This window comes from Acanthisitta chloris, unplaced genomic scaffold, assembly GCF_000695815.1.
Source record: "Acanthisitta chloris isolate BGI_N310 unplaced genomic scaffold, ASM69581v1 scaffold12123, whole genome shotgun sequence".
Lineage (NCBI taxonomy): Eukaryota > Metazoa > Chordata > Aves > Passeriformes > Acanthisittidae > Acanthisitta > Acanthisitta chloris.
This window is the reverse complement of record NW_008666625.1, coordinates 1,191-10,839: the sequence shown is the minus strand read 5'-3', so window position 1 is coordinate 10,839 and position 9,649 is coordinate 1,191. Positions and strand designations below refer to the sequence as shown.

The window sequence follows — 9,649 nt, the reverse complement described above, 5'->3', positions numbered from 1 at the left end:
AATGCATGTGGGAGAGGGAATTTCTGGACAAATAGCAGCTCTGACCCCACAGCTCTGCAGCATGTGCTGGGGCAGCAGCTTGGGAATGTTTAATGTGTTTCTTTTGCACTAGAAACTAAAAGCTTCTTCCTTCTTGTTTGTGTCTCCCCAGACCGACACAGTGGGGCAAGTGCAGAAGTACAGAAGGAAGAGGAGAAGAAATTTAAGGAGGTTGGTGAAGCCTTTACCATCCTGTCAGATCCCAAGAAGAAGGCACGTTACGACAGTGGGCAGGACCTGGAAGAGGACGGGCTGAATGTGGGAGGTCAGTGTTCCTTACAGCACTGTGCCATGGCAGCTCCCATTGGGAGTGATGCCATGCATGGACTGGCTTGGTCCCTGGCAGTTCCTGAACTGTGAAAGTGTGAGTGGCTGCTTCACTGCAGCTCATGAACTCCTTCTCTTCTCTGTAGAATTCGATGCAAACAACATCTTCAAGGCCTTCTTCGGTGGCCCAGGGGGCTTCAGCTTCGAAGGTAGGTGAGGTGCTTTCCTCCTCCCAGCCCCGGAATCGTAAGTACATGGATCCCTGGCAGGGCAGCAAGGGCTCCCAGTGGATATGCTGCTTCAGGAGAGCATTTGGCTGTTCCACTCACAGTACCTAAAGACCTTTTGGCAAGTTTTGCCTGCACAGCATCAGCTGGTGGCTGGTTCTGGTTCTTTTGGGTTCCAAAGCCCCAAACCCCAGGGGTTCCCTGTCCTGGAGGTGTGTGTGGGCTTCGCCATCCACCTGCTGCTTAGGACTGCAGTGAACAGTTTTATCTTGGAATCTGGAAAGTCCTAATATCTTCCATTTTCTTTTTCAGCTTCTGGGCCTGGAAATTTCTTTTTCCAGTTTGGTTAAAAAGCAAACAAACACAAATCAAACCACACATACCTGATCTGCTTCTTTTAACCTCGAGTACGGACAGACCCAGACTCCTCCTCCATCACGTCTCGTTGTCCTTAGAGCAGTTTCATTTCTGGGTTGGAGCCTCTGTTTGTGTGTTGTGTGTGTGAAGAGGAAACCAGCTCGGGGAGGGGAAGGCTTGTGAATTTTGTTTTACTGTTAACTTTATTAAAAAAGAATAAAGCTTTGAATCTCTTGGTCCCTCCATGCTGGCCCAATGCTTTCAGCTGCTCCTGCCCCTCGGCACAGAGGGTTTCCTGGAATCCTCCTGGAATCTCCACGTGTCAGAGGGTGAAGGAGTCTCCTGGTGTGTTTTGGTGGGCTCTGAAGCAGCATGTCCAGGGTTTGGAGTGACTTGTAAGTTATCTTAATCTTTTGGAGATATTGCCAAGACTCAATCCAGGTTCCTCCAAGCCCATTCCATCTCCCAGTTGGCTTTTTGGCTTTTTTATACCTTTTTTTTTTTCTATGGTTCTCCCAGCACGGTCCACTCGGGCATTAACTTCAGTGATAACGTGTGAGCTTGCAATTCTGTATCAGAGAAATGCTGCCTTGGGTTTCAAGAGCAGCTCCTGTGAGAATTCCCTGTGATGCAGCTGGAATTAAGGGCTTTGTGTTCCCAGGATTGTCCTGTTTAAGGGAATATTGAATTTGCTCTGGGCTGAATTCCTTCACTGTACGTTTTTTAATTAATCCACTTGAATCTTTCATATTTGTGCTGAACTTGAGTTTGTTGAGCTTGATGTGTGATGTTCTGATCCATGACGTGGGTGAGTCCCAGTGCCAAGTGAGGTCCATGCGGGTGTCCCAGGCGCAGAGCTGTGCTCCAGCACCTGCACTGCTCGAGTGGTTTTGCCATGGCAGTGGTTTACTTGTCCAAAGCAGCAAGGAAATGCAAAGTCCAGCTCTGAACTGACAGTCTGCACTTGCTTCTCTCGCAGTGTCAGGACCGGAGCTGGAGGGATGGGAGAGCCTCGGGCCCAGAGCCGCGTCCTGCCGCCGCCGCCGTCAGGATGGGGCTGGCGTGAGGATGGGGCTGGTGTGGGGCTCTGCCCCTTGGTGGGTTGGCTTTCACCTCAAAGGTAGTGTTAGAGCAGGGGCTCGGCTGGGGGAGGGCTCTGCTTCCAGAGCCTGCCCTGTTCTCTGGAGAGTGCAGAACCCTTTGCCCAGGTGTTCTGTGTGAGGCCAGTCCTGACGTGGAGGGTTCTGGAGTGCAGTGAGGTTGGGTGCAGTCCCTGGTGGCTGTGTGGGGTGTGAGGGGAGCAAGAGGCAGCAGGGCTGTGTCTGGGGGTCCTGGGCCAGTGCTCAATGGGGCTGTGCCCAGCACTGTGAGGCCATTGGAGCTAGAGTTTGTTTGGCTGAGAGAACAGGTGTTGGCACACACAGGCAGAGCTGTGTGGAGAGAGAGCCTGACACTGACTCTTAACACCTGATTTACCTTCCTCCTGCAGGAACAAACCCTGCAGTGTGTTCATGGCATGAGATGATGCTCTGAACACCATGTCTTTGTCTTCCTCCCTCTCAAGGGCTGTGTGAGTCCTTCCAGCAGGACAGGGACAGGCACAGGGCCGTGAGGTCCCAGCAGTGGCAGAGCTGTCGTGGTGCTATCACCGCAGTGCTGTGTCCTGCCGTGGTGTCTGGTCAGGATTCTTGACAATCTGCTCTTGCGGAGGGAAGATTTAAGGGCTTAAAATTTAGCACTGCTGAATAATTTACAACTCACCTGAAACTGAGCTTTCACAGTGGGCCAGTGCTGAGTAATACTTTCAAAACCCAACTACCATGTTTATTCCAATGTCCTTCACACTGGTGTGAGGGGTAGACCCACCCAGGTGCACCCAGAGCAGTTGGTCCTGGCACCTTTCAGGCTCTGAATTGGTGAATGCCTGGGGAACTGGAATCCTGGTCTATGCACATTGATCCTTGCCCAGCTCTCCTGGCGCTGTAAATCAGAGCTCGCAGGGCCTGGGTAGTGCCATTCTGGATCCACGATGTCTGTGTGTGTGTTGATGTCACTGTACAGTCTGGGCTGCTGTCAGTCTCCCATTGCTGAGCAGAGCTGTGTCCTGTCAGTGAATTATCCTCGTATCCCCCTGCCCCAGGGAAGCTTCCTCCCTCCAGTGGAATGGCTCTGCTGCTGGGAGAGAAAATGTGTACAACAGCTATTTATAATGTGTACATGAATGCATGACTTAATGTAGTTAAATAGTCCTACAGTGAGTGCCAAGACTCCCAAGGAGAGGTGTTAGAGGACTCAGAGTGAATGGTAGGACCACACAGGGGTTTGGGCTGGAAAGACCTTCAAAGGTCCAGTCCACCCCCTGCCAGGGACAGGGGCACTTTCCACTAGCCCAGGGTGCCCCAAGCCCTGTCCAGTGTCTGTTGCCCCTGACACGGAGCAGGGCTCAGTGACACCCGTGGCCTCAGGGCAGCATCAGGGCCTGGTGGCACTGTGACCTCTGCTGCGTCCCAGCGCGGCCTGGGGACATGGGACACTGCTGCTTTCCCAAAAATGTGTTCAGATGTGCATTGCTCTGCGTGGCCTCCACACACACACTAGCTTCCAGGACGTTTTCCGTGGGTTGTGGTTGTGTGTAGGCACAGGGACTTGAGGGCCATTGCTCCATGTGGTGCCACGCGCAGCCCTCCCCTGTGTCCTTCAGCTCCGTGGGAGCCACCAGCTGCAGGGATCTGCCACAGAGCCCACGAGTGAGTGTCTCCAGGGGATGTGTCTGAGCTGTTTCTCGAGGGGCAAAGATCTGCCAGGGGTGGCAGGAGCAGGTGCTGTAGGTGCTGCCCCTAAGGCACAGGCACAGTGGGATGGACATGTGTGGGCAGAGTTGTTGTGCTCCTCGGTGTGACTCTGGGCAGCTCCTGTGATGGAATCTCCCACCAGTCATGCTGGGAGTAGTTGCTCTGAACAGCTTGAGGACTACTGAGTGGCTGTTGACTTCTCTGAGAAAGTGGTGGGCTACAGAAAAAGTGTATGTGGGCTCTGCTGTAGGACTGCAGTGTTGGCCTGGAGGTCAGGAATTGTTTGGCTCTTAGGCTTTCCCTCGGATGTGGTTTTGCCTGATTGTGCTCATAGAATCATGGAATGGTTTGGGTGGAAAGCTGAGACCATTCAGAGGGTTCTGGCTGCCCTCTCTGACTGGCTCCTTGTTGCTTTGGCTGCACAGGGAAGTGCCAGGTTGGTTTGTGATCCTGGGAGTGTTCAGTGTGTGGGATCTTTGGCAGCTGCTGCCTGGTGTGCATACAGCAATGCAAGCTGGAAAACAGGAAAAAGCAAAAAGCATTCAGGGACAACAGTATTATCCATTATCCGTGGAATAGTGGTCCCTCTGCTCTCTGTATCTGCTGGAATACAGAGTGGAAGCTGGTCCCAGCTCCAGTCCCTGGCCTGGCTCTGAGCCCATGGAATGGGCCACACTGCTTTGCTCTTTCCAAATGACTTCCTCAGTTTCAGTAATAACTTCAGATACTCCCTGATCTCCAGTGGATGGTTTTCATCCCATTTAAATTTGTGCCTTGCCCCTTCCCTAGGGAACAGGACACCCGTGTGCTGCACCCACCCACATCCCTGGAGCAGTGCCCGTCCCCAGGGGCTGGGGCAGGTGGCAGCAGCTGGTGTCCATTCCTGCCCTCCACTCTGGGGCGGCTGCTTGGGGTGTCCCTGTGCCCTGTGGGACCTGATGTGTAACACTTCGGCCTTCCTGGCCAGGTCCAGCTCTCCCTGCTGCTGTGGTCAGGGATGGGTTATCCCTCCTGGGAGCAGGGACAGCTCTGCTCTGTTGCTGGGAGCAGTGAGCTGGGACACTGGGGGTGGCCTGGGCAGGCAGGATCCACTGGAAGTTGAGGTGCTGCATCCAGCAGGGCTCTGAACTGCCCTCCCAGCCTGACTCCCCCATCCCCACTGCCCCTGGATGGCAGTGTGGACAGAGAGCTGAGGGGCTGCAGGGAGCACCCCCAGCCCCTCGCTGCATGCAGGACAAACCCAGGCACCGATGCGAAGCCACTTGGAGAGGAGCTTGTCCCTGTGCTGCCGTATTTATCTGACTCGGAACTCGGAATGTTTACCTCAGTGTACATAGCTCACCCTTTCCCTGGGAGGAAAGGGAATTGCATGGAGCAATCGCTGTCCCATCGCTTTGCCAAACTCCTCAGCCTCTCCCAGCTGGGCTCCGCATCGGTGCCGACTGTCCCTCTTGGACCTTTCTAGGATGTGAATGGTAAAAATGTGAATATTTGTTGTTTACTTCCTTAGCAGAACTCCTGATGCCGTGTTTGTACGGGGAATCAGCCTGAAGCAGACCCATATGCAATCGGTTTACTTTATTATAAACTGTATATGATGTACAAACTAATAAAAACTGAAACGACGACAGTGTCACTGTTGTTCTTGACCAGGCAGAGGAGGAGATGTTCCAGCCGTGCAATTCCGGTGCTGGAGTGTGGGCTCAGCCTGGGCAGGTGCTGCCAAATGCCTTTAGAGCTGTGGTGGAACAAACACTCGTGGGTGGGTCAGGATGGGCCCTGGCTGAGCGCTGGGCACGGAGGCTGGAAGGGTTTCTCCACGCAGGGCAGGGGGGGTTACAGGTGCTCTGGCTGGGTGGAGAGGTCACTCTTTTATGTTATAATGACTAATTATTATTATCCTTTGCTTTGAAACAGCAGGAAGTATTTAGATTTCCTGGCAGAGTTTGGTACCAGAGGAGCCCCAGACCTCTCCCTGCTTTTGGCCTCAGCACTGGGAGGAGAAACACTCTGCCCTGGCAGCATTGGGCTTGGGGTGAGCTGTGCCCATAGCACAGCCCCAGCCCAGCACACGCCTCAAACACGGTCAGTATGTACAGGGTTAGTGCAGGTTAATGTCACTCTGCAGCTCCCTAGACCCTGGGCCAGAGCAGGAGGTCGAGCTGTGACCTGACCCGGGGCCGTTAGTGGAGCATCATGTTAAGTTGTGCTCAGGAGCTGCTGGCCCAGGGCCTGGCAGAGCACAAACACAGGGTTCAATAAAACACTTAATGACACAAGTGCTGAGTCAGTAAGTTCCAGGCAGAGGTTTAGGTTCGATCAGACTTTGTTATGCAGTTACAGTGCCTCCACTTCCTACTCTACAGGGTTACTCCAGCCTAACTCTCAACATTCAAGTGCATTAGAGGGAGTAAAATCCTGCATGAAGTGCAGTTCTGTACTTCACACATGATTTTAGTTTCTATCAAATAAGATGGAAAAGACATTAGTTCATCTCTTCCACTCCCTGCCGAGGCAGGATTGTTCCCTACAGGACATGGACACAGGACAGTGCTTGGTCCAGCCCAGGTGGAGGGAGCTGTGCTGCAGGAACTGGCTGCCTGTCCTGGTGTGTCACTTGTTGCCCCCCTAAGTCCATGGTTGGTGTCTTTAAGACATCACTTGGCACTGTGCCCTCCTCCTGCCTGTCCCCAGCGAGTCTCTGCCCTGCTGTGAGGGACAGGACTGGGCTGGGGCCTGGCTGGGCAGCTGTGGGACCTGCAGGTGGGTCTGTCCTGAGGGGCCAACTCTTGGTAAGGGCTACGCTGGACAGAAGTGACCTGCAGCAGACAGGAGTGACCCAGCCCTGGGTCTCGCTGTTCTGACCCCATAATTGGCTGCCAGAATGGCTGTTGTCAGTCCTTGGATGTGGGAGAGGAGAGACATCCTGCAGTTCCCTCGGCTTCAGACCAGCGACCGACAGGCTTTGGGCAGTGCCAACAGGTAAAGATCTAACGATTGTGGTTCAGAGGGAAACGATAAAAGCCCAGAGTTGATCTTCCTCCAAGGAAGGAAACAAGCAGGACACCCTGGCTGGTTCCCTCCAAAACCCTCCCATTAAAATCTGTGACAGTTTCAGTCAGGTGTTGCTTGTTTCCTTCCTTGTCCCGAGGCTGATAACTCTCCCCAGAGGCTTTACACTGGGGTGGGCAAAGGGTTGACTTTAGTAAAGGTAGAATTATTTCTCTTTACACTTTTAAGGTTATGGAAGTTACTTGCCTTTCAAACCAAACCGAGGCCCTGCCCTACTCCTAGATGATGGTGCAGGAGCTAAAGGCAGAGCCTCGTTTGTTGCTGCTCTGCGTCGGCACAAGTTTTCCCTTCCCGTAGTATCCCGAGAATATTGCCCTTACATCGATCTTTTTAGAGAGCACAAGCATCCACATGCCCTTATCAAAATACAGCAGTTTCCCTCCTCCGATTTCCCCCACTTGCTCCCCTTTGTTCCCTGCCTTTTCCAGCTTGACGAACTCCAGCAGATCGAGCCCAGTCTGGACAGCTTCGATGCCGTTGGCGCAGCCAAGGGTGATGTGCGCGCGGCTGCCCCGCGGGAAGTTGTCCGTGGGCAGGATCTTGTCAGCATCCCCAGGCCAGAGCAGCAGCTGCTGCTCGCTCAGCTCGATGCGAGCCCCGACAGTCTTTGTGGTGATGAACAGTGCCGAGATGGAGAGGGTGAAGCCTTTGCCATAGGAAGCCTTCACAGCCTGGAGGAGAGGGAGAGGCATACGGAGCGGCGTCAGTGCCTGCAGATGAGATTTGTGGTGCTGCCCTGGGCTCATTGTCCTTGGGTTTGGGGACGTGGCTGCTCACAGCAGCTCTGGCTGTGACTTAGTCAAAATACTGAGTGCAAGGAGAAGGTCAGGGCTGGATGTTCCAGCTCTGTGGATTCGGAGCTGGTTACATCTTTGTGCTTCACCAGTTCCAGTATTTAACTTGGGTTTATCTGCTTTGCAATAATCTGAGTGTAAGTAACTCATCATGGTTCAGCTCAAGCTGTCAGAGATGATGCTGGAGGTTGGGAGTGATGGGGGGGAGGTGGGAGTATTTTGTTTGGAAACAAGAACCAGCCCCATCTCCACAGTTAGGAGCTTTCTCTTGCACAGGCCACATGGACATCGTTCCTGTCCCTATGTTTGGCCTCTGGCTCCGAGCAAAGCCCATCCCCAGCCCACCCTGAGGCTCGTTTTAGCAGCAGAGGAGTCAGATGTCTTGTCTTTTGACTACATCTTTATAACGTGTTACTTTAGTCATTTCCTCTGCGCCAGCTGCTTTCCCGAACTCGGTGTATTTCGTGGTGCAGTGCAGGACCCCAGGTGGCCTCTTCACAAAGTAGCTGGTGAGATCTATTTTCATTTTGGGATCTTCAACAGCAGGAGAAACTGCCAACACAGGTAAACAACATCTAAAGTGATCCCCTGATGTCACCAAGGAGCCTGAGTCCCATCTCAGCTTCTTTCCCCACCTCACCCCTCACACCTCATCCTTCTGACTCCTGGGGAGCACTGGATCCTCTCCCTCCCCCAGGATCGCTGCAGATGGAGCCTGAGAACAAAAGCTCCTGCACATCTTGTCGCTCATCCCAATCCCAGTGATCTGAATCCCTTAAAGGATAGGATTGTTCAGCCTTTTCTGTTTCTCTCTGACTCCCACCCAGTCCAGCAGAACCACTGGTCACCTGGGACCCCACGACCTCTGCTGCCACCCGAGTCCCATGGGGCCCAGAGCTGAACAGAGTTCTTGGGAAAAAGCATTTAATCTAGTTTTACTTACAAAATCAACTTTGCCAGCTATGGGAACCAGGTTAGCAGCTTTAAAAAGCTTATCTTGTTGACAGTTTTAACTAGAAATTTACTTTAGAAGCTGATTAGACTTGTTAGCATCAACAGAGCAAGAAAGTGGTAAGACAACGTCTATACATACAGTATTTACTCTCCTTTTTGAAGGCTTTGAGGCTCCCAAGCTCATCCAAGAAGGCCTGGCCAGCTTTCCTCAGGGTCTCTGAACTTCTTTTGCTCAAAAACCACCCAAAATACATGGGGAGGAATTCCTTCTCCAAGCTTGGCTTCATCTTCTTCAGCTCCTCCGCAGACAGTTTCCACTGGTTCTTGTCCTTCAGCTGGAGACAATCCATGCGCCACGGCGTTTTGGGCTCGGCGAAGATGACTTTGTACCTGTACTTGTCAGCAATGTCAAAGAGCTGGTCCAGCCGTTCCCGCTCGTGGTGAGTGTCATCCAAAACGATGACGCTGATCTCCCGTTTGCAATAGTCAACTAGATCCTCGTCCACCTTGGAGTACTCATCAGGAACGGAGCTTCTTATCGACGGGGTGATTTTATAGTGGTCGACAGAGATGACCCTGCAGGCATCTTTGTACCGGTCGTGGATGGCCTGGGCCAGGGTGGACTTCCCACTGCCAGGCAGGCCCCGGAGGATGAAAAAGGTTTTGGATTCTTTGAGTGTGGAGATGGTGTCTTCATCGTCCAGGAATGGGAACTGCAAACTCTCAGGTCTCTCCTTCACCGACTGAGTAGACATTTTCCTAAATATTTTAGGCAGGAAAGGGTGACTCTTCTTGGAGAAGCTTCTGTTCTGAAATGGAAGGAGAAAACACCTTGCAGGGCAGGAACCCCAGAAACCACGTGGCCCTGCAGCACGTGCCCACGCTGCTGGGACCTCTACCAGGAACAGCGTGGGCACGGAGAGCATCTCTCCCCCTGTCCCCTCCCACGGCTGCCCCAGCTGGTCCCAGGGCGGGGACTGTGCCCTGTCCCACGCGAAGGCCAAAGCTGCAGCTCCACTCCCTGCTCTGGCCCCAGCAGCCGCTGTCCTGCTGCCCCAGGAAGGGGAAGTTTCACCCATGACGTGGCAGCAGCTGCAGTTGCTGAAGCTCCACAAGCTGCCACAAAGCCCCAGCGCAGGCAGAGCTT

At 53.2% G+C, this 9,649-nt stretch overlaps 2 protein-coding genes across 3 annotated transcripts in view; one reads left to right on the top strand and one right to left on the bottom strand.

The window, feature by feature from the left end:
- Positions 1-1,121, top strand: part of DNAJC7 (DnaJ (Hsp40) homolog, subfamily C, member 7) — a 9,272-nt gene extending 8,151 nt beyond the window's left edge. The window contains exons 11-13 of the mRNA XM_009072206.1: positions 152-304; positions 453-515; positions 846-1,121. Coding sequence (XP_009070454.1) covers positions 152-304; positions 453-515; positions 846-883 — 254 coding nt within the window. The 3' untranslated portion in view covers positions 884-1,121. The remainder of the gene's footprint in view (positions 1-151; positions 305-452; positions 516-845) is intronic.
- Positions 1,122-6,748: 5,627 nt separating this feature from the next.
- On the bottom strand, positions 6,749-9,312 carry CNP (2',3'-cyclic nucleotide 3' phosphodiesterase). Of its 2 annotated transcripts, none has more exons than XM_009072205.1 (3): positions 8,642-9,312; positions 7,964-8,100; positions 6,749-7,425 (listed from the first exon to the last, which is right to left on the bottom strand). In XM_009072205.1, exons 1-3 carry the CDS (start codon positions 9,255-9,257, stop codon positions 6,973-6,975), a joined length of 1,206 nt encoding a protein of 401 aa, XP_009070453.1. In that variant the 5' UTR covers positions 9,258-9,312; the 3' UTR covers positions 6,749-6,972. The 2 variants fall into 2 exon arrangements, with proteins under 2 accessions (XP_009070453.1, XP_009070452.1); XM_009072204.1 differs by having other exon boundaries at positions 6,973-7,425; positions 7,946-8,100.
- Between the last annotated feature and the right edge of the window lie 337 nt (positions 9,313-9,649).

What these genes read in the sequence shown, in the direction of transcription:
- CNP (XM_009072204.1), bottom strand. Translation starts at nt 9,257, where the DNA reads ATGTCTACTCAGTCGGTGAAGGAGAGACCTGAGAGTTTGCAGTTCCCA. An exon ending in CAAAAAGGAGAGTAAATACT is followed by an intron (nt 8,101 to 8,641) that starts GTATGTATAGAC and finishes CTGTGTTGGCAG; the next exon opens with TTTCTCCTGCTGTTGAAGAT. An exon ending in AAGTAACACGTTATAAAGAT is followed by an intron (nt 7,426 to 7,945) that starts GTAGTCAAAAGA and finishes CCTCTCCTCCAG; the next exon opens with GCTGTGAAGGCTTCCTATGG.